The 24436-nt window shown below is 41.1% G+C and overlaps 2 protein-coding genes across 10 annotated transcripts in view; one reads left to right on the top strand and one right to left on the bottom strand.

Annotated features, from left to right (window-relative positions):
• The window catches only part of ZBTB1 (zinc finger and BTB domain containing 1), a 28346-nt gene extending 25829 nt beyond the window's left edge, over positions 1-2517 (bottom strand). For 2 of the 4 annotated variants that reach the window (XM_045201293.3, XM_045201292.3), the window contains exon 1: positions 2292-2517. The gene's annotated coding sequence lies outside the window, so the exon portion shown is untranslated. The remainder of the gene's footprint in view (positions 1-2291) is intronic. The other 2 variants (XM_024567770.4, XM_024567767.4) reach the window with 1 other exon arrangement.
• Positions 2518-2644: 127 nt separating this feature from the next.
• On the top strand, positions 2645-24145 carry ZBTB25 (zinc finger and BTB domain containing 25). Of its 6 annotated transcripts, XM_053928184.2 has the most exons (4): positions 3415-3551; positions 4565-4731; positions 15138-15317; positions 18844-24145. In XM_053928184.2, the coding sequence occupies exons 3-4, from the start codon at positions 15145-15147 to the stop codon at positions 19976-19978; spliced, it is 1308 nt and encodes a 435-aa protein (XP_053784159.1). In that variant the 5' UTR covers positions 3415-3551; positions 4565-4731; positions 15138-15144; the 3' UTR covers positions 19979-24145. The 6 variants fall into 6 exon arrangements, with proteins under 6 accessions (XP_024423539.1, XP_045057229.1, XP_024423540.2 ...); XM_024567771.4 differs by lacking the exons at positions 3415-3551; positions 4565-4731 and adding an exon at positions 2645-2740; XM_045201294.3 differs by lacking the exons at positions 3415-3551; positions 4565-4731 and adding an exon at positions 2659-2943.
• Positions 24146-24436: the final 291 nt, after the last annotated feature.

Here is a 24436-nt window from a genome sequence, read left to right as displayed (position 1 = left end):
CATGAATCACTTTTAATTTGGTTCACATAAGAATATAAGAATTGCCCTGGCTGGTATGGCTAAGTGGATTGAGCTCCGCCTGAGAACAGAAAGGTCACTCACTCACTGGTTTGACTCCCAGTCAGGGCACATGCTTGGGATGCAGGCCCTCTAGGTACCCAGTTGGGGGCAGGCGAGAGGCAACCAGTCGATGTTTCTTTAACACATAACAAGTTTTTCTCCATCCCCTTTCTCTAAAAAATAAATAAAATCTTTAAAAAAAACCAGACTATAACAATAAACAAAGTAATTTCAATATTTCATGGTAAGAGATATTAGCACAAGAAGAAAATATTAGCACAGGAGAAAACATCCTATAGAGACCAGAGTGACCTCTCAAGCAATTGTTTTTCAAATATACCTAGATTTGGGGGGAAGACAACAGATTGTAGCTTAAAAACAAAAATCCATGGAAAATGTTATGTACTTTATCCCAAATGGTTTACTTCCATTTAGGACAGAAGGTTAATAGCAAGAGCTTAGCGCTTTTTCCTGGATGGAGGAGGAGAGGCCTGAAAGCAGGAGCTTCTTTTCTCCTGCACATTAGAATGAGAAATGGTGCTAAAGTACAAAAATTTAGGTGTTAAAGCAAAATCAAAACACAAGGTCAAGAGCAAGAGGCTGAGACTGTGTTCAGGCTCTTCTAAGGTCCTGGTTACACATGGTTTCTCTTTTCCCTTACAAGCTCCCCCACACTTCCACCCCAAAAGAGGCTACTATGATTAGAGTGGGAATAATAGAAAGGCTTCAAGAAAGACGGCTCAACCTGAGTTTTTCTATAAGATGAAAATTTGGTCGTAATAGAGAAAACTGCTTTTAAAATGAGTATAAGATGTTATTTGCAGGCACTACTGCGGATTGCCTTTATTAATCTTTGGAAAAACACTTCACTTCCACCAGTTCAATTTTCTCTGTTTAACATGATGAAGTCACCATCTAGCTCCCAAAGCCATTTCAGCTGAGACTTCATCAGCTATACAGCAAGTGATTCAAAAGGAAAGTTTTGAGGTTCTGATGGCCAGTCCTCACTCGTTTCATCTTTTTTTGGTATCCCAATTCTCCTCATTATATCCATTGCACTGACAAAGTTTCATAGATCTAATTTCACTGTTTCAAAGGAGAAGGCAGTGACTGCTTTGAAATTATCTTAAGAAATGCATCCTTCACCAACTGCGCTCCAGAATGGCTTGAACTTCAGCTCAAGAAAGTGATTCTAAGCCTCCTCAAAAAGCCTGGGACCTCTTTGGGTTCGAGGGTCAGAGAGAAAATTCTTCCTGAAATAATTTTCCTGCCGTGATACTGTATGGAAATACACTTAGGCCAATGGAGAATCTGCGCGTGCCTAACCACGCTGATTTCGAAGTATTATTACACACATACCAGTGCCCTACTGTCTCCAGAAACCATCAAGGACTTTCACCAACATCTCCCCGACGCTCCTAGTCTGGAAAATGTCATGTCAGCCCTTCAAATCATGTAGACGCGTTGGTTAGACAGAACGGGTGAGTGGGAAGGAGACTGAGCTCAGACCCAAGCCTACATATTTCAGTGGTAACGACTCCCGATCTACATCCAACACTTTTACCGAACACTAACACAACTTCTAGTAAGCGCCCACCACTGGAAGCGAAAACACTTTTTCCCAGGAAATCTATCTTTTCCACAGAAAATTCCCAAACCCGAGACCTAGCACTTTCTACCGAACAAAAAGCTTGTGTGCCGACAAGAGGGGGTGGGAAAGAGCGTGGCAAGAATTTGCACGGCTCTTACGCCTCCTCCCTCGGAGCGCGCCCAAGTCTGCGGCCTCGGGCTCCGGGACACTTCCCCCTCCCACCCGCCGAGGAGCCGCAGCTGTAAGTTGAGAGAAGCGGGCTCTGGGCACGTCAATCAACCGGGTCCTCCCGCCTTCCGTCTACACCTCCCCTCCCAGCCCCCCCCTTCAAAAAAAATAATAAAGGTAGAGAAAGAAAGGAAAAAGAAGGTAAATGATGTGGGAACTACTCTCCGCGGGCGCTTCTCCTCCGACCCAGAGAGGCCGCACGTCGCGGACCGGACGCGCCGGCGGGCGGCGGGATCAAGCAGGCGGCCCGGCAGCCGCCAGTCGCCGGGTCCCCGCAGCGTGTCCGCTGCGCTCCGGCTCCCCGCACGGGTCGGCGCCGTTCCGACCCCGCGCTGCGCCAGGCCCCGCGGCCCGCCGCCCTCAGGCGCGGGCCAAAGTTGCGCAAATAGTCCCACAACTGGCAAATACTCACCGGCCGCAGCGGGAACCGAGGTTGCGGAGATTTTAGGGAGTTTAAGGCAAATCAGCCTCGGGAAAGGCAGGCGGAGGCGAAGGGGCTGCGGGCTGCAGTGGCGGCGGAGCGCGGCGCTCGGGCTGGGCTGCGCGGAGAGGTTCTGGCTCTGCCAGGGACTGTGCTGCAACAAAGGACTTCCGCTGCCGCACAGCCGCGCCTGCCGCACCGCACTGAGCCGGCCCCGCTTACGCGGCGACTCCGGGTCTGCCCACCAGTTCGCTGCGGCGTCCGCCAGCCTTCCCCTCCCTCTCGCCCGCCCACCCACTCTGCCGCTGGCTGCTAGGGGCACCCGCGGTCGCCTGTTTGTTACAAGTTTCTGCGTCGGGCTCTGAGGAGCCTGGCGCAGCCCGCACCGCGGGGGCCCGGCACGGCGGCGGCTTGACCACCCTCTTGCCCCTCTCTCAAGGGTAGGCTTGGGACCTCCTCCCCTCGTTTGCACAGCGGGATGGGACTGGGCTCCTTCCCACTCCCCAAGGGCTAGATGCTGCTTTCCCACACAGTCCAGATGTCAGACCCCTGCCGGGAGGACCCAGCAGCTGGGCCCGCCTTCGCGGTGCGCCCCGGGCGTTCTGGAGGCACCGGCAACCTCGTCCAACCCTGGACGTGGCCAGTAAGTTCAGGGTCGCCCATTCCTCACGCTCCCCCCACCCTGCCTTCCATGGGCCCGTCGGCTGCTGGCCTTGAGTCATTTCCCCCGCCATGCCCCACCCCGCCAGCCTCCCCTAGGCTCCCGTGGCTTAGTTTCCCTGGCCCCGCGCCCTCATCACTCTCCCTTTGAACACCCGGGCGCATCCTTCCCCACCCCCCATTCCCGAACTGAAGGGGTGCCCATGCTTTGCACATTCAGGGGAAAGTCCCCAGGTCACGCGGTTGTGTGTGGGGAGCATGTAACGCCCAGGCTCATCTCCACGCTTCCGCCTACAAAGTCACGACTGGGGACTGTGGCGGAGGCGGCCGAGAGCGAGCCAACCCCTCCTGGCCACTGGAGAGGGTGGGCGGGCTCGCACGTCAGCACGCACGCACACCCTGGCCTCTGCGCCCCTCTTTCCCGGCTACCGGGTGCGCGGTCACGTGGGCCCACCACGGGGCGGCCGGCGCGGGAAGCCGCGCGAGAATGGACCGCGAGGTGCGTGAGCTGGCGCCGCCGCGTGACGCTTGCGGCGCGGGAGCCGCCCCTCCCGCATGGAGGAGCGGGCTGGCCGCCGCGGCGGCGTCTGGGTAAGCGACGCAGCCAGGCCCTTGTGGGCTGCTCCAGGCTCAGTCCCTCCCGCCGGGAGCCGCCTGGGGTGGCGGCGGCCTGCAGCTGCGCCGGTCGTGGAACAGATGCAAGTAGCAGGGGAGAGGGGTATTTTTGGTCTGTTTGACATGTCAATCAGGGCAAGGAGGAAAATGGCCACCGCGAGTGAACGCAGGGCCGAGGATGCCCGTAACCGCCCTTAGCTGTCCGCACAAGGCACTTGTCGGGGCCTGAAGCAGGCTAGCACCGCGCGCGAGGACGCCTGCTGCAGGCCGGGCTGCGACTCCGCGCGGGCAGCCCCGACTAGCGTGCGGCGTTCGGCAGACAGCCGAGCCGACCCTTTAGCGAGTGGGTGGGTTTCCAGGTGCAGACCACAGAGGCCAATGTCTTCCCTCTCCCTTCCCACCGTCATTTGTGATTACCTTGTTTCTAGAGCAGGCAGTACCCCTCTGGTCCCATAATTCATTTCTTTTTTCAGAATATATGAATCTCATTCTAAGCATATCCAGTTTTCTCTTTTTGTAATTTTACTTTTTTTGTTTTAGAAAGAGGGAGAGAGAGAAAAACATCAGTTTGTTGTCATTTATTTATGCATTCATTGGTTGCTTCTTGCAGTGCCCTGACTCAGGATGGAACCTGAAACCTCCGGAAGATGCTCCAACCACCTGAGCTACCCAGCCAGGGCCAGTTTTTCTTTTTAAAGCTTGCCCCATCCATCACTTCCTTCCCTAGCTAGCACTCCTGTGGAGAAAACAAGCTGTTCTTGAGCTGCATAGGCAGCCTCTGAACTTGACAGCAGCTAACATGTTTCATAAAGAAATGCCTGGTTTCCCTCACGGGATTAAATCTGACATTCATTCCCTTGACAATCAAGTCTTTTTGGTAAAGCTGTGCACAGGATTTTGTCAAGTGTGTAAAGTACACTTTGTAGTCACAGACTTTAAAGCTGAAAGGGGCCTTACAGAAAAGCCAGTTTATCCCTCTTAATTTACAGATGAGGACACCCGACCTAAAGAGCAAGTGTGTAGCTTGATTGAGTCCTGCACCTCTGGAGTAATTGGACTCATCAGCTCCAGGCACCTTGGGCGTTGTGCTCTCTACCGCACCAGGAGTGCAGCGGTGCCAGTTGAACCCATGCACTGTAGAGGCTGTCTGCCAGAGGTGATTATGCTTGCCTTGATCCAGATTATTTAGAAATCAGGCTTGGCCAGCGTGTGATGGCTTTGGTATTTTAAGAAATGGGGTTGGCACTATTTCTAGGTGAAATAGAATGGCTGTGATGTACTTTGGAGCTCAAAGCTGCCCTCCTGGGCACCCCCACCCCCACCCCCTTAAGCCCTGTTCTCTGCAAGAATAACCAACGTTTGCAGCATTGATTCCTTAAAGTTAAGGCATCAAAGTCCTTTTTAGTAATGTGGACACGTTTTAATTACGAATAAACTGTTAATCCATTATCAGACATCAGCTCTTTGATAGGGAGCAAAACAATGATGGGATAGGACATGGATTACATTAGTACTGATGGAGGGGAGGTTATCAGGAAGCAGTGAAATATCACCTCAATGGTCAGCCGGGAAGGAGGGAGGGACTTCACACGACTTGCTACATGTTTTTGCCCAGACCGACCCTGAATATCTCACCAGTATTTGGAGGTAATGGAGATGGATTCAGCTCAGGTTTGGTTGCTGTTTATTAAGTACCTTCAGTGGCTAGCTGTTTTCATAGACGAATTTCAAATACTTACCAAAAGGAGGTAGTATTGTCTCCGTATTACAAACAGTTGAGGAAACAGGCTTAGAGAGATTTACATGGCTTCAATGATGCAGCCATTTGCAGTAAAATTCAAGCCTAGATCACTTATCTCCCAAGGCTAGTCTGTGCTCTTTTGCACTGTATCTCACTACCACTTAAAGCCGGGAAGGAGGATGAGAGAAATTGCCTGTGGCTGATTTATTGGCGCCTGTGGTTGCAGAGAGAGACTGAGCAGGACTTTCAGCTGCCCTCTGTGCCTTAGAAAGTGGAGCTGTGTGCTTCCACCCTATCTCCTGAGGGGAATATGAAGGAGCCAGGCTGTCTAGCTGGGGAGGAGGGGCCTAAGTGTCTTGGCGGTAAAATATCCTGGTGAGTGCTGTGCTGGGAAGTGTTGCGTAATGCCCTCCCCACCACTGAACCAAAGTGATTTATGTACTGTGGTCTGTAGGTGCTGCTTGACCATCTTGTTAAAGAAAAACTTGGCCATTTTAGTAATAACGAGGCCAGAAAAGAGTTGGGGGTTTTATATTATTGCAGGGTTCTTTTTCTGGTCTTAAAAAAGCAGTGCAGGTGCTCTTATCTTGATAAAGTATAAAGTACTTCTGCACCACTTCCTGTGCTCCCTTTCTGCATATTCATTCCAAATTGCATGTGAACTTCAGTCTTTTGATAAAAGCATGCTAAGAAAAATACCACTTCAGTTTGTAGTTAACAAGCGCAGGCTACAGAGTCAGACCTAACTTTTGATCCCCACTTAATACCGTTTGCTGGTTTGTGTGTCCTGAGCCTAGGTTTCTCTTCATCTGTAAAATGGGAAGAAAAGAACACATAGTCATGGTGAGGGTTAAAAGAGATAATGTGCATAGAGCACTTAGTGCAAGGCTTTGCATATACTATTTACTCATTGTAATAGCTATTGATAACAGTATTCTCTCTAGTATAGAGAAGCTATTATTGCTACTTGAATTTGCTTAGCAAGAGTGAAGGAAGAGGAAATAAAGTGTTTGAGTCAAACATCAATTTCAGGATCATTGATTGAATTTATTAATACTTCCGCTTACCCTTTGCTAGCAGCAATTTTTTTTAATCTTTAGAAAAAAAGTTTGTGGTGTTACTAGTTATTTTTGGAGTTTTTCTAATTCATTTCTTCCCTGGTTACAAATCAAGATACAATGACTTGTTCTTTCTGAAAAAACTCTAGACACATTAAGCAAAGGGTTTCATTAGTCCATATGGATAACGTGTTTGTGGAACATTCTGTGGCAGAGGAAGTATGGTTTACCTATATGCAGAAGTTATAATCATTCTTGCTTGTACTGACTGTATTCTAGATCTGTACTAGCACTGTCCTTTTCCAACTTTCTCCTGTCCTTTTAGTACCTTTATTTTTTCTTTCAGAAATGAAGTCTTTTTTTAAAAATTATTTTTATTACTAATATTATTTTTAGTAGACTAAGAAGAATCTTTCCTTCACAGGTTCTGATTTTTTTTAAGGTCCAGTAGCAATTTGCACTGAGAGGTGTTAGCGTTTTTTGTTTGCCTGTGGCTTTATCAGACGTCCCACATGTTGGTTAGGTGGGGGTTAGAGATGTAGGGTAGGCCGGCTGTGTCTGCCTACAGGCAGGAGGCCTCAAACTAACGTTTCCCTGTTCCGTTAAAGGTTTCTAGAGCGTAACTGCTCTTCCTGTATCATTTACCACGTCTGCTTCTTACCCTCTTCGGTAATATTCTCAGTGATTTTTATAAGCAGGTGCCCAGAATTACTGCAGATTTTACCTTGACCAATATTTTCAGATTTGGAATTTACACATCATTTTCAGATATTATGAAAATAGGTGTAATGTTAAAAAGAGAGTAAATATCTCTTTTTCATAAATACTTTTTAAAAAGAAGCCTGACAATAATGTGTTCCTCTTCTGTCCCCAGTGCCTATCCTACTAGTTTGGGTGTACTTTTGTTTCTTAATCTGGCTAATTTTTTAGTTTAAAGTTACAATTAGCATTATAATTGTTGATTTCTGTTTACTTCCTGCAATTGGTATAATCCCCACATTTTGAGCACTTGTGAAGTTACTCCTTTTTCTCTATAATTTTAGAGTGTGAAGTATTTTCTAGAGTTTTTTTGTTCCCACTTACAACGCAGTGGCTCTTAACTGAGGTATCTTATTAGAATCACATGCGGAGCTTTTTAAGCAAGGATCTCTGTCTGGCCCCAGCAGTTGCGTTTGGGTTAATCTGGAGGACTCGGACTTCAGTCCAGCTCTACATGGAAAATGTTATCATACCGTCAGCTAACTAGGAGCTACTCTTGCAGGATAAAATTATTTCTGCAAACAATCTTTATCTAGGTTACACCCTCACAATCATGTGAAAGTACCATTAAGAAGTTAAACTCATCGTATAAAATCTTTTATCATGTAGCAATTTGAATATATTGGCTTTTACCTTTGTATTTATATCCATGAGTGAGTATCTCAGAAAAGCTGTACACATTCCTATGCCAACTTTCCTGTCTCCTTGTCTTAATAATAATAAAGTCACAGTGGTAGGAACCATAGAGAAAATATCTAAGACTATTTGTTTTCCACAGAAACGGATGTCTTACTCCTTTTGATCTTTTCTTTATTAAAGATTCTTACAGCCTGAGAGAATGAAAAGCTGTTTATTCCAGGACATTGTTCTGGCTACTATGGGTCTGAGAGTCCAGTCTAACTAATACAATAGATTTAAAAAAAAATAAAACCCAAAGATGTTGAATATCAAGCTAACTTTGAATTAAACAAACATAAATCTGGTATAAAGCTGTTCTAGTTTACTTATTTTGAGCTAATCCAGAGTTACTGCAATCTCATCAATAAAAAAGTTTTTTGCAGTGTCTCTTAAATATCAGTGCTAACTCTATTGTATTATAAATACCGCTCGGATAACAGATAAAAGCATGTTAAGATTTAGCACTCTTACATTTTTGGCTCCAGTATTTGTAAGTATAATAAAATGATAAATTATTTTTTCTGCAACCTCTCTCACATCTTAAAATTTACACCAAAATTCTCAAATGTAACTTCTAACATCTTTCTGTATGCATAAGAAACTGGCTGTTCCACATAGTAGAGAAAATAAAACTAATGATCAAAGAAATGATGAGCAAAAGCTACACAAACAGCCTAGCTAATAATTTGCAAAGTCGGTTGTGTTGGAGAATGTTCTCAGTAGCTCTGATGGACTGGCTCTATTGACCTGAAGTAAAATCTGGTTGTGTTACCTGCACACGGCAAAAGTCTATTATTATGCAAACAAGTTTGAATGAACCTGTTGTGTATATAAGTTGCTTTTATTTTAAAAAATAATCCGAATTTGTTTCATTTCAGAAACTTGGAAAATTTCATTCAAGCCCCCCCTTATTTCATTCAATATATTTGTAAAATCTGCCATCAATACATATGTTGAAAGTTCTAGTTGGGATTTTGAAGAAATGGCATTGAGTTTATAGTCAGACTTGAAGTACTACCAGTGTCATCCAATAGCTAGTTGTCTAACTTGGGGTACCTTTCCTGCCTTCTCTGAGCCCATGTTTCCTCAACCATTAAATGGGAATAATTTAGTACCTGCTTTGTTAGCTCATAGCGTAAAAAAAATATAGGACAGATTTCTCAAAGTGTGGTTCAGGGACCCCTCCTGAACCCTTTCTGCGTGCGTACAAGGATCTCTCTTTTGCAAGGCCAAGTTCTCTTGGTGTACATGAACCAAAACACGTGGCAACAGATTGAATGCAGAAGCATGGGGGAAAAAACCCAGCTGTATTTTTTAAAGCCAGGTATTAAAGAGGATTGCAAAATGTAAAACAATGCTACCCTTATCACTTTAAAAAATGCACATTGTGCTCTGGCTGGATAGGTAGTCCAGCTGGTTAGAGCGTCGTCCAGAAACACCGACGTTGTGGGTTCGAGCCCCAATGAGGGCACGTATAAGAATCAAATAATGAATGAATAAATAAGTGGAACAACAAATTGATCTGTCTCTCTTTACTCTCTCTTTTTCTAAGATATAAGTTATTTTTTAATTTAAAAAATACATATTTAGAAAAAATGTATAATGGGCTTATTTTAAATAAATTAAAAAAATTTTCTCACTTTTAATTTCTCACATGGTAACTGTTGACAGACATAACCCACATAAACAACAGCCCTTCCCAGTCAGTAATACTTTGACACTGTAAATGGATTTTGAGACCGGAACTTTTTAGAACTGATAAAGGGTAATGACTGAATAGTTTCTAGTAAGTTGAGATTTATAAAATAAAAATTTATAGTTGTATTGAGATAAAAACTATAAACTTGGGGAAGAAAGTTTTCAAAACGACCAGATGTCATTCACGAGTGACAAAATGCTGGCAGAAACTGGAATGCAGTCTGCTCTTGGGAGAAGGGACCAGCAGTGGATAAGTTTCCACTTCTATGGCTGTTATCCTGAGAGAAAGTCCCAGTTGGTGACATGAGGGGACAACTAAAGCTGAGATAATAACCTATAATCTTACTTGCCTGAAGAAAAGAGGACAGTTAAGAGTGACCACACAAGCTGCAAAGTAAGCAGGAAAATCCTAGAAAGGATGAGTGAAAGGGCTAACGACTGCATATAAAACTCAGCTCAAACCTCTTGCCAACCCCTGTACTTATTTTTATACATGTGTTGAATAGCCTTTAAACAGCACACCTAACACTGAAAAATCTGAACCACACATAGGGAGGCAGAACTTGGGGTTTAAGTCCAGCCTAGGTAATTGTCTGCAAAAACATCAGTACTCCTTGGAAAAATATTACAGAATCTAAAATCTTTACTATAGTAATCACAAAGTCTAGGATATTATCCAAAATGACTACACATACGAAAAAACAGGAAATTACCACCCTAGTTAATGGAGATCGACACCAAAATAACCCAGAGGTTGGATTTGGCAGAGAAGATTTAAAGCAGCTATTACAACTGTGCCCATGGATGTAAAGCAAAATAAAGTGGTAATGTGTGAACAAGTAGAAAACCTCAGCAGAGAAATAGAAAGTTAACAAAGAATAAGATGAAAAATTTGACCTGAAAATACAGTACCTGCAATTAAGAAGTTCACCGAGTGGGTTTAATAGATCAGAAAGGATGAAGTCCGTGAACTTGAAGATAGATTAATAGAAATTATCTAAAGCAGAAAGAAGTATATGTGAAAGTTCTCTATATAGACTTCAATGTTCTATGTTAGCATCAGGGATTATTGCTCTAGGTTTCTTTCAAGGCCTAAACTCACCTCTTCCCTCTGCATGTGGACTGACTTCTAATTTGTAAATCAATGCCATCTGAAAGAATTACTTTTGAATTCTCTCTCCTTGAGTCATCCATTTCCTTTCCACTGTCAGAAAAAGAAATCTCTCTTCTCCCTGGCTAGCTGCTATACTTGTATTTCTGATTGCATTCCTTCTGGCTTCTAGAGGTTACACCCCTCTTTGGCCTGAAAGTTGTGCTTAATCTGCAGCATCTTCACTGCCCTGTCCTATTTGTACCTACCCCTTTTGGCTGCTTTCTAACATCCCCCTTGCAGTTGGATACATTGTTCCTGCTGTTTTCCCAAATTGTTTTTAGAGGTCACCAGAAATCTCTTGGTCACGCACTTGGGGGTGTTGTAGTAGGCCTCATCCATGTGTTTCTCTGCAGCATTTTCCACCATTGACACCTCTTGCCAAGGTTCTCACCTTTCCTTCACCTCCCTTATCTTCACTCAATAGCAGCATATTTTCCTACTTCTCCTATCCCTTTTACTGCATCTTTTTTTGTGTGTCGTTCAAGGATTTATTCTTTGTTTTTCTTCCATTATTTTACTCAATGGTCCCATTCACTCCTGGTGGTAACAGCCTTACCATTTCAGAGGACCTCCTCTTCCTTTCCAGCCCTGCTCTCTCTAGAGCCCCAGATTAGCATATTTTCCCTTCGTTGATCACTAAACACTGAAACTCAGATGTCCTAGAGTAAACACCTTGAACTCAATGTGTCCAAAGTGAAACTTACCTCTTGTCAATCAAGTTCCCATGTCTCTGGCATTCTGAGACCCTGCCGTTTTAAAAATATCAACACCCAACACATGGCACTTATTGTGCAAATATGACCTGAAGGAATGAACAAATGCTTCCAATTGCCCAAGCTGGAATACTGAGACTCACCTTTGAGTTAGTCTCTGTGGCTGACCACATCTAGTCTGCCTGCTAGGTCATGTTAGTTCTTCATCTGGTATATCTTACATTCCTTCATTTGTACCATTACTTGGATATTGTAGTGGGCTCCTTGCTGGCCTTTATTTCTCCATGCCTTTCCCTTGCTGATCTTTGTTTATATATTGCTACTAGACTGACCATTTGACTCCGAAGCCTAATGATGGCGATGATGACGACTGCTATTTATTGAACATTTACTATGTGCCCACTATTTCTAAGCGCTTATATGCATCATCTTACCAAACCTATATAACAACCTGTGAGGTAGATACTTAAATCACCCATATTTTATAAGTGAAACAGAAGCCCAGGGTGTTGTGTCTTGTGAAGACCACACAGCTAAGTGGCAGGACTGGAATTTTAACCCAAGGTGTCTGATTCCAGAGGTTGAGCTTTACTACATTGTTCTCCCTCACAACATCTTCATGTAGTTCTGCATTTCAGACATCACTGGAGTACCTTTTAGTGTTACATTCAGCACCCTCTGTGAGCTAACCCCATCTCTTGGTACTCACTTTTGTTTTTTCTGTACCAAACTGAATTCTTCTGTTATCTATATATTTATAGCACTCCCTGTTCTTTTACTCATTCTGTTTTTTCTCCCTGCAATGCTCTGTTCACCTGCCTATTCATCTAAATCCAGTTCAAATGGCTTATTTTCCACTGGGTCACCTGTTATTTACCTCCCCCTCACATAACACGTTCCACACTGCTCTGTGGTACTTGTCACTTCATGTTGTAATTACCGTTCTATCTCCCCTATTAGCCTATAATCTTGATTACAGCATCTATGTAATTTTTTCTGTCCTCATGTGTTGTGTAATACGTGCTGTCAAATATTTTTTTTTATTTACTCTGTTCAGTAAGTAGTTTTTCAATAAGTGAGTTTAACTGTTACTCATAGACCATTAACCACAAGATTTTTTAAATATGTGGTTAGCTTTTTAGTGTACCATTTTCATTTCCATATGGTCAGTAGTTCATTGTATTAATGTGCTACACACACACACATATAAAGAACAAGTGAAAATGTATATGATCTGAGGGGATTTTTTGGAGACAATCTGTAAGGCTAGTTTAAAGCACTTATATTTGATCCATTTTTATCGATTCTAAGACACGTTTTTCACATACTGAAATCTCCAATATAGAGAAATGTAGTCAATATAGTAAGTAATCACTTTGGGTTTAATGGCCTTTTAGAATAATATCCACAGTTGGATCTTGTAAATTCTTAGTGGTAGGCTCTAGTGTCTGTAGGTTTTGTTATCTTGTTATTTCTCATTTCATTGCTACTTAAAGGCTTTTAAAATGAGAATATACAGGATAAGAGTTTTGTTTTTGTTTTTTTAATTGGGGGAAAATTATTTTTGAGTAAGTAGGATTTTTAAAAGTAATGAATGTAGAATTAAGCAAGTTGTGAGATTCCTAAAGTATAATACTGTTTATATAAAATTTTAAAACATGCAAAACAGTACCATACCTTCTTAAGGGATATATACATATGCTGTAATATCGTGACAATATATAGGAGAGCCATAAACACCAAATTCAAGATGACTGTTAGCTTTGGAGGCAAGGCAGTTGGAGGCACAGAATGAGGGGGAGATGCCAGGGGTCTCTACCTTGTTTATAATGTTTACTTTCCATGCTCAGGGGTGGGTAGGTGTTTGTTACATTGTTCCCTGTACCTTTCAGAAATACAATTTTTAAAAATGCAGGGGAAGGCAATACATGTAGGTATGTATTTATAAAATAAAACTTTCGTAGGAGGGTTTTTTCAAGTTCAAACAGTACAGCTCCCCTCATCCTTAACTCCCTGCTCCCTAGGTTGCCTCTTGGAAGCAAACATTTTCCTCCAGATATTCCTGAGGGTTCCTGGAGCGCCTTGATGTGCAATCCAGACTGTTCCCTGGCTGCTTCAGTCTGCCTGTCGTGTTCCCTGGGAGGCAGAGGGAGAGGACAGGACATTTGAGTACTGGAATCCAGTGCCTGAGTCTGAATCCCTGCTCTGCCACTTGCTAGCAGGGTGACCTTGGGTAAATTAACTTTCTGTGCTGATGCAGTTTCTTCGTTTGTAAGATTCACTGAGTATTCCCTTTCTCATAGAGTTGTACTGCAAGTTAAATGAGTGAAAATTGCTTGACAATAGGAAGCTCTATACAGTGTTAGCCATTGTTTTTATCAATCACTGAGCTGTCTGCTGCCAAAGCTACTGCCAATGTCCAGCCTGCTAACCCCACACTCTAATCACTGACTTCCTTACCCCTTGGTCTCTCTGGAAAATAAGGAAACTTCATTCTATTGTCAGGATCTGCTTTTTAAGAGGAGATTCTCCCACCCCACAGTGATATCCTCTGTGCCAAAACACCAGGGCTCTCTGCAGTCTGCACAGTTAGGATGGAGAAGGTGGTGAAGCACAGCCTCCCCGCTCTCGGAACCACAGCACTCTGAATGTCTTTGTACTCACACTAGACTCCTCTGCCAGAATTCTTTTGCATGTTCTTCCTCATGTGATTTTCCCCCCTGAGGCCAGTGTACCCGTCCTGCATTCCACTTCCTTCAAGACCCTCCAAACTTGTTATGTGTCTGAATCCAGTTTAGATCAGGGTTTAGGTTCTTTCCCATGTGGCTCCCAGGCCCCATGTAAATCAGGGGATGTGGTTTGATCTCTGTTTTAGGGGCTCCTGACCCTACTGTGACTGGCAAATTTCCCAAACATTGTATAATAGGAGGCCAGTGTCCCCTAAGCACACAGGATCACTAATGAGCAGAGTGACATCTCTAGCCCAGCCAGGACACACTGTTATGTTACTAACATTTACAGCTAACATTTGAGTATCCATTTCAATTACAATGTGCTTTTTGCCCTGGCTGGTGTAGCTCTGTGGATTGAGTGCAAGCTGCAAACCGAATGGTCGCCGGTTCAATTTCCAGTCAGGGCGCACGCCTGGGTTGCAGGCCAGGTCCCCAGTGTGGGGCACACAAGAGGCAACCACATATTGATATTTCTCTCCCTTTCTCCTTCCCTTCCCCTCTCTCTAAATATAAATAAATAAAATCTTTAAAAAATATTTAAAAAAAATTTATAAGGCACTTTTCACCTAACTTATTTAGTTCTGAGGCAAGGATCAACATCTCATTCCCATTTCTGCAGTGAAGAAACTGAGGACTAAAAACACTGTAGTTGCATGGATTAAAAAAAAAAGGACAGGCCTTCCTTTTGCTCCTGTGTCACTCATACTAAGCTATGTTCTTACCAGATGGAAAAAAAGCCATAAATATTTATGGTTTCAGCAGAGTTGATCTCTGTTGTCATATTAGGTGGAAATAAGGTTAGCTAGGTTTAGGGTAAAATTAATAGTATTGAAAATTGTTGATCACTATGTTGTACACCTGAAACTAATACAAAGTAATACTGAATATAAAATGTAATTGAAAATTAAATTTTTAAATAAAATTGTTGAATAATTCCATTTAAATTTAGGTCTTTTTGTACTCTGAAGGTTTGTGTGAACTGTAGCCAATTTTGTAAAAAGAAAAAATCTTTATATTTCCTTTTATTCAGAGCCACCATGGACACAGCAAGCCATAGCCTCGTTCTTCTGCAGCAGCTGAACATGCAGCGAGAATTTGGTTTTCTGTGTGACTGCACAGTTGCTATTGGAGATGTTTACTTCAAAGCCCACAGAGCAGTGCTTGCTGCTTTTTCTAACTACTTTAAGATGATATTTATTCATCAAACAAGGTAAGGATGTGCTTTTGTAAATCAGAAGAGTTTTAATATTATGGTATATTTAAACCTTATTATAACATCATTTGGAAGAATTCTTTGTTATGGAATCACCTTAAGAAAAAATCCGTAATGTGTATATTTAAATACTAGTAATTAAATGCATTGTGAGGGATCCATAAGCATAAAACAATAATAGTTCAAATTTATTGAAGGCTTATCTCATACTTGAGCACTAAGTATTTACCTGATGTAAATTCTACTATTGTCCATGCTATTTTAGAGAAAAGGAAGTTGAGACTCATTACATCACTTGCCTACCCAGGATTATACAGTTAATAAGTTAGACTCAAATGTAGATCTAAGCTCTTAAAGTTCTGTGCTCTTAATCACTAAATTATTGATTTCTATTCCATAACACTTTCATAGCAAGGTTTCAGTGTCATAATTCTACCCACCTTACATTTCATATTACAGTTGAAAGGTCATTTGTTTCAAATATTTTTCAAAAAGTTGTTGAATGTATGTTACCCCAGCATGGTAGGAATGTTGGGGGAGGGCTGGGAAGTGGTATTCAGATTCTGAGCTCTTGGTAAAGAATAGCTTTGATCCATCCTAGGTTGAAAGTGATAGAACACTATGTTTTTTTAAAGCACCTTACATGAAATACTTAGGATTCCAGCCTTAATTATACATTTTTTAAATTGTTCATTCATTCAACTTTTTTTTAAAATTTTATTTATTTATTTTTAGAGGGAGTGTAAGGAGGGAGAAAGAGATGGAGAGAAACAATGTGCGGTTGCCTCTCGCTCACCTGCACTGGGGACCTGGCCTGCAACCCAGGCATGTGCCGTGATGGGGAGTTGAACTGGCAATCCTTGTGTTCGTAAGGCCAGCACTCATTCACTGAGTCACAGCCAGGGCTCAACTATTGATTGAACACTTACATATCAGTCACTGTACTAGACCCCAGTAACAGATAAGTTATACTCCCTGCCCTTGAGAAATGTGTAGTCTAATAGAGAAATGATGCACGTAAAAAAAATAATTGCAGTGTAATTGATCTCTCTGTGCCCTAGTTTCCTTCTCTGTAAACATTAGAATAGTATACCCACCCATGATATTTAGCAAATTAAATGGATTAATAATATTCAAATGCTTAGAACAGGAGCTTTGTGTCATTATCTGCTGTTATTAATAATTAGTGTGATAAGCCTTGGCTGGTGTGGCTCAGTGGATTGAGTGCAGGCTGAGAACCAAAAGGTTGCCGGTTCGATTCCCAGTCAGGGCACATGCCTGGGTTGTGAGCCAGGTCCCCGGCAGGGGACACATGAGGAGCAACCACACATTGATATTTCTCTCCCTCTCTTTCTCCTTCCCTTCCCCTCTCTCTAAAAATAAATAAATAAAATCTTTAAAAAATAATAATAATTAGTGTGATAAGTATTGCACAAGGTAAAGTGAGGTGTTAGCAGCTGTATTTTGAGAAGGTTGGAACAGGTATTACAGAGGTCCTGGATCTTGAAGGATCAGGAGTTGTTTTTCAGATGTTGAAGCGTAAGGCAAGAAAGTTCACTGAAGATAGAGGAAAACATGCATGAAAACATGCAGATATGAACCAGCCTAGATCAGAATGGTTGGAATGTATGGCACAAAGTAGAGAGGATAGAATGGGGGACAGGTAATGGGTAGCCTTTTCTGCCATGTCAGGGAGTTTCCTCTCTGACCTGTGTCAATGTAGAAGCTAGATTGGAAACACTACCTTCATATCAGTCTTGTCTGAGAGCTATGAGTTGGTTCAGTGCCTGTTGTGGACTGGGCACCATGCTAATGTAAATCCAGGAAATAAAAGGTGGCAACCTGCCATGTGGTTATCTGTTGAGCAACTGAAAATCCTTAGTTAACAGAGCTCTGTGCTGATATAAAAAACACCTGCCACAGACCGTGGAAGTAGGTGGGTTAGAGCTAAAAGGGAAGCCCAGGAGAGAATCCCAAGATAACAGGACTCAAAAAGTGGGTTGTCCGCATACTGACCCTCAGTTCTTTCTGATGCATTCACACAGACTTCTGCTGCAGGGACGTCTGCTGACTGATGGCATTGTTCCCTGACATCCAGTGCTTCCTTCAGATTGTCTTTATCCTAAGTTTTCAGGGTGTTTCCTGATTTCTTGTTACACAGTTGTTTCCATCTATTATCTGATTTCTAGATTCATACGTAAAAAATGGGCTTGGGACTTATTTTAAAGCTTTTCAACATTATCCCCATATTCATTTGTGATTTGAACAGTAGATATGTTAATATACTTTGGAAGGCAAAATAAGGTTAATGTAATTTAAATTCTAAATATTACCAATTTCAATACACTCTTAAATTTTTAATATGTTTATTGTGATAAAATATATGTAATATAAAATTTGTCGTTTTAACCTTTTAATTGTACAATTAATTGGCATTGATTACATTCACCATGTTGTACAACCATCGCCACTATTTATTTCTAAAACTTTTCATCACCCCAGAACCCGTACCTATTAAGTAATAACTCCTCACCCCCACCACCACCACCACCATCACCACCACTCCAACAAGCTCCCGGTAACCTCTAAACGACTTTCTAGCTCTATGAATTTGTCCATTCTAGATATTTCTTTTTTCTAAATCATTTAAATTAATATTCGAATACAGTTGTTTCCATTTTCCCACCACCACTTTTCCCTGGCCCACCCACCCTCAACTCCCACCCTGGATCCTACCCCCATTTGGCTTTGTCCATGGGTCCTTTATACACATTCTTTGATGACCCTTCCCCTTCTTTCCTCACCCCTCCACCCTTCCCTCTGGTTACTGTCAGTTTGTTCTTTATCTCCATTTCCATTTCTCTGGTTCTATCTTGCTCGCTTGTTTGTTTTATTAGATATTTCTTGTAAGTGGCATACAAAACTGGTCCTCTTGTGTTTGGCTTACTTCACTTAGCATAATGTTTTCAGGGTTCATCCATGTTGTAGCATGCATCAGAACTTCATTCTGTTTTGTGGCTGAATAACATCCCATTGTATGTACATGCCATGTTGTATTTATCCATCTGTTGAGGGAGACTTGGGTTGTTCCTACCTTTTGGCTAATATGAATAATGCTGTACTGAACATTGGCGTATGGGTATTTGAGTCTCTGGTTTTGGTTCTTTTGGCTATATACTCAGTAGATTGTTAAGTTGCATAAGAGCAGGGTACCTATTTTATTCATAATTTTTCTACTCTCTGGCAGCTAGTATCACTTAGGAGTCACTACATAACTGTTGAACAAATAAGAGTATTTGTTTCCTAATTTGAGGCATAGATTGGATACATGAAGACTTATTGCTGGGCCATAAAACTGGTATACAGTGAAAGTTTAAGCTTTTGTTACTGTGTTTCATCAAGGCAGATTGCTACGTTTAAACTTCTTAGGAAAAAATTGCTTTAGCCTGAGACTGTATACTGTTAACTAAAAGGCCAACTAGGTTGTTTCATTTTGTGTGGGTCTATTTTTTGTTTTTAACAGTGAATGCATAAAAATACAACCAACTGACATCCAACCTGACATATTCAGCTATTTGTTGCACATTATGTACACGGGGAAAGGGCCAAAACAGATTGTGGATCACAGCCGATTGGAGGAAGGGATTCGATTTCTTCACGCCGACTACCTTTCTCACATTGCAACTGAAATGAATCAAGTGTTCTCACCAGAGACTGTGCAGTCCTCAAATTTGTATGGCATTCAAATCTCCACAACCCAAAAAACAGCTGTCAAACCAGGGCTGGAGGTCAAAGAAGCTCCTTCTAATAACAGTGGAAACAGAGCTGCTGTCCAGGGTGAACACCCACAGTTACAGCTTTCTCTTGCTATTGGGCTGGATGATGGCACTGCTGACCAGCAGAGGGCCCATGCTGCTGCCCAGGCCTTGGAGGAACACCAGAAGCCTCCAGTGTCCATCAAGCAGGAGAGATGTGACCCAGAATCTGTGATCCCCCAGAGCCATTCCTCATCCTCATCAGAGGTGACAGGCCCCACTTTCACCGAAAGTAGTATCAAAATTCACTTATGCCATTACTGTGGAGAACGTTTTGATTCCCGTGGTAACCTAAGGCAACATCTCCATACCCATGTGTCTGGATCCCTGCCATTTGGTGTCCCTGCTTCCATTCTGGAAAGTAATGACCTTGGTGAAGTGCATCCACTTAATGAAAATAGCGAGGCTCTTGAATGCCGCAGGCTCAGCTCCTTCATTGTCAAGGAGAATGAGCAACAGCCTGACCACTCAGACCGTGGGACCACAGAGCCTTTGCAGATCAGTCAAGTGTCTTTGATCTCCAAAGACACAGAGCCAGTAGAATTAAACTGTAATTTTTCTTTTTCAAGGAAAAGAAAAATCAGCTGTACCATCTGTGGTCATAAATTTCTCCGAAAGAGCCAATTGCTGGAACACATGTATTCACACAAAGGGAAATCTTTCAGACATAGCCGATGCCAAAGGTTTGGTAATGTGTTAGCCCAGAGATTCCAGCCATGTTGTGATGGCTGGTCGGAGGTGCCCCTCAAAAGTTCCCGCTTGTCGCAGGAGCAGTTAGGCTCATCTTGTGCCTTAGATTCTGAGCTCACACAAGAAAACGTGGACACAATCCTAGTTGAGTAGCAGTTTCTCCTTCAGAATTTTCATACCCATTCTAACAAATTCATATGTGTTTTTTTATTCATAAATTATTTTCCTCCTCAAGTTCTACTGACTTTTTTCCTTTACCATTTATCCATAGTTGTAATGTTGTATTTATTAGGTCTCCTTATTGTGAGGTATTAATTCATGGCTATTGAAATAAATTTCAATTAGGACTGTGAACTTTTCATAAATTAGTTCACAACTTAGAAATCAGAAATCAATGTAATAATATGGAGTTTTAGAGTAAATAGTTATTTATAGAATTTTAAAGTTTTTCCAGGTTGTATAATCAGTAAAATCAAATCAATAGGAAGTAAATGAAATATTTTTTAAAGAATACTTTAGACCATCACTTATGACTAATGTTTCACAGGAATAAGCTTGTATGAGGATTATGTAAACATATTTTCTGCCATATAAGAAATTAATAGTTATTTTAATGCATAACTGTATCACATAAAAATTTGTTTTAAGCACAGCTATACCAAATCATGAGTAGTTTTAAAATTATGTTTTACTTAACTAGCTCTACAACATGTTACATCGCACTTATTTATCTTTTAACATTGTGAGCGTACCTCATTTTAAACGAAACATATTTTAGTTAAAAAGAGAGAAAAGGAGAAGAGTCAGACATAAACAGCCCTGAAGAGAGTAACATTAAGATACGTACACACAGATGAGCACAGAGGGACAGAGATTCAGACAGATCTGCACTGACTTACCCCCCAGTGCTGTTACCTTAATCTAATGTGTTTTCTAAAAGACCTTAAGAACAATTTCATGTTCTTTTTTCTTTTTATGACTGGAGGTTTACATGGGTTTAAAAAGGAAAATGTAAAGATACGTATTATCTTTATACCCTCAGTGTCAGAGGATTTCTAGGCTGCCTCAGTTAGAGGTAATCTTCTAACAATCATGTGTAAAAACAATTTTTCAGTGACAGTTTTCACTTTTTTTTGGTCTATAAAACCAGCAGAGTAGAGAGTCAATGTCCTAGAACTCTGAAATCTATGATAGATTTTTCTCTGTGAATAAACTTTTAACTCCCTTTTATAGTGGTGAAACTTACAAAACTAAAACCCCGGGAAAATTAAAATTGATGTACCCAATGGTAGATTCTCCTGCTTTATGTAGCTGGGAAAGAACTAATCAAACCTCATCATAAAGGATAGGTCTGAACTGTTTCTGAAATGTTTGACTATCTAATACTAGATAGTCAGGAATAACAAAAGAGAGAGGCTTCGAAACAGCCACATCTTTTTTGCATGCCGTCTGTTAAACACTAAGCCTCACAGACATTTTAGTAACTAGGATGAATTTGGTTTGTGCAGCTTGGAAAAATGCTTTCAGCTCCTTCCTGGCTGCACGCTCTGAGGACATTCCCTGCCAACTTCAGAGTTCTCTGACAACGTGAGAGTTTAGTCAGGAGGGAGCTCAAAGAGTAATCAGCTCATTCTAAGGGTGCAGAGGTTTTCTCTGGGTAGACTGAGGTTAGCTGAATTACGAAGTGGTCAGTTTTTCTTGAGGGTTGGATGAGGAAAACTATTGGACATTCATTGTCTAAAGCAGTAGAGTTTCTACCTTAGACAATTGAGTAAAGCCTCCTGGGGTCAAGACCAATACGTGCTGAGAGCAAATTCTAGCTCTGGCTATAGGATTGATTGTGTCGGGAGTGGTTAAAATAAATGTGTTGCTCTTTGGGGTCAGAACTTCGTCTAATCTTAAACTTCAATCATTTAAGCAATTATTCTAACTCATACTGCCCTCAAATATTTCATCTCATAGGATGAGCGCAAACAGTAACATTGATTTTCATGTATTTTAGCCTTTTCAAGATATGTGCCCCAGCCATCTTCAAGTAAAATTTTATTTTTCTCGTTTTTATTATGTCTCTTAATTTTTCTGACTTTTCTCTATTCGTTACTACTTGCTCAGCCATTGGTCCTTGACACAAGAGGTCTGTAGCTAAAGGGTGTGATTGCGGGTGCGCAGGAGTTGTGGGGTAGGGCAAGGATTCAGGGCCGGGTCTGGGTAAATGGTAGGAGTCTGCCTGTGGCTAATTGGCCATGACCCACAACGTTAATGTAAAGCAGACATATATCTACATTTGTTGGGTGTTGATAAAATAGTGGTTAACTGTACTTTTAGTCTTATTTTTAACATTAGGAATTTAAAGCAAATGTTCTTTCCTTAGTCTTCATGACATTCTCTCTGTTTTAGGAAGTGGCAAAATGTTAACTCCATTTTATATCAATATAAAAAATCCCCAAAGCTGGGTTCTGGAGAACCAGTGAATAGTGAGTGGTGTAGGGGCTGACCTATTTTATCTTTTTCCATTCGTTCAGCAGGCATATTTGAAGAATAACTGTTATGGCTAACACTGTGCCCTAAGTATATATTTTTTAAGATACGATTTTTTTACTAAATCTGCTTGTATAAAAAATGTTCTTCCAGCTTAACTCTTTAGTTTTGACTGATCATCTGCTTTTAAAATGGAGCTAATTAATTACCCTAGCCATACAGAATAGTTTGAATAATTATTACCAAACTCTAAAAACTAGAAATGCTATATGCACCTTAACCAGTGTATCAGGCAAATACTACACAGACATTTTCCCCTTGGATTAGCTTGGAACCTTCCCTTCTTTTAGATCCTGCACGTAGTTGTTTCCCGGAGAAAGACAGATGATTTCAGTATTTGTCTTTATTAGCTTATCAGTATCTGATAAGTTCAGTCTGCCTTATAAGAAAACCAAAATGTCCTGATTTGTATTTATCTCTTGAGATTATTATTTCTTGCCCTGATTTTCTGATTTCCCATCTGTAAAGTGGGTATAAGCAATCCCTACCTCACAGGGGTGTTGTGAGGATTTGTATTAAAATTGTGTTAAGTTTTTAGTGTTATTGGTAAAAATCAATCATATAAAGAAAAATACATGTATTCGATACCTAAATCTATTAACTTCAGTATTCCAACCCAGAAACAGCCATATACTATTTAATACTCAATGATTAATTGATAAAATTCTTATATTTTACAGATACTCTAGAAAAAACAGTGTTGACAGAATTCTTATTCTACTATAGTTTAATCATTAGAATTTTTCTTTAGATTTCACCATTAGTTCTTTCACATTTGTGGGAATAAACCTTGCCAATTTTGGCTTTACTGAAAGTTTTTCCAAATGTATTATTTATACCTAGGAAAAGGAAGAAAAGCAATAGTAGAAATATTTTTATTTCTTTGATGTAGGTCATCTAAAAAGTAGATGGGGACAAGAAATGGAGTGCGGATTATAACACAGTAATTCATTATTATGCTCTGTTTAAATAGTAATGGAAAGGCTTCATTTAAAACTGAAGGAAATACATATGAATCATGGAAAAAGAACCTGAAAACATGTGTAATGTTTATTTGCACAGGCATATTCTTGATGTTGTAACTCATATCGTTGATAAATATTGATTTTCTGTAGTAATTGAGGTAAGAGTAGGCCAAATGAGAAGTTTTCATAATGTATCGGTGACTTTGTATGTTTTAAACTACCTGTAGCTCTATGGAATTTTATTATAATTAATTTTTAAATCCCTAGAGTGAAATCTGTAAATGATTATTCTCTGCTGTAATTCTGTGTTTGTATGGTTGGACATTTTGAAAACTGGTGTAATTACACAGTCTCAAACCTGGAGGTCTTAAATACAAGGAATCACACACTGATTTTTGTCTTCAGGACCCTGAAGAATCCATTGTGCTTCTGTATGTATCCTTGCTACACTTGATTACTTAGTAGATGTTGCTCCAGTGCAATGGACATTAACTATCATCAGCTCTTCTCTTTTGTGCCAAATAAAGTCATTTAGTCAGATTAGATTACATATTGGCTTACAATACTTTCAAAGAAACTTGGATTTCAAAAACTTGTGTAATAAAAAAGGCCCACTGAAGAAATCTTCAAACTACAAGTAACACATAGCAAAATATAGGAGACTGAAATCAATAATATATTGTATGGTTAAATTCTTTCACCTAATGTACTGTGAATTTGCTTCAGAAACATTCTTTTAGAAAGTTTTGTATGCAATGAAAATAGTGGATTTCATGTATTTTATCATGGCAAATAAATTAATGCGATTTGACCATAAGCATTTTAGTAGCTCAGCGTATAAAATATGTTCTTACTTTACAGTAGTGTCTGCCAAATGCCTTCCTAGTGTCGAGGTAAGTAATATCTGTGCCAGGTAACGTGTTGGATGTGCGACGTACTAGTGAGCCCAGTTCTTACCAACCACAATCCAACTACTCTCTCTGGAAAGAAAGGTAATATCTAGTCATTTCCCAGAAGTTTCTTACTTTACTTCTTTTTTTCCTCCCCTATTCCCTACTGTTTTTCCTCTGGTAACATAATCCGCAACAGTGGTTCTCAACCATGATGT

Source organism: Desmodus rotundus, chromosome 7, assembly GCF_022682495.2.
Source record: "Desmodus rotundus isolate HL8 chromosome 7, HLdesRot8A.1, whole genome shotgun sequence".
NCBI classification, from domain to species: domain Eukaryota; kingdom Metazoa; phylum Chordata; class Mammalia; order Chiroptera; family Phyllostomidae; genus Desmodus; species Desmodus rotundus.
This window is presented reverse-complemented; position numbering and strand designations above follow the sequence as displayed.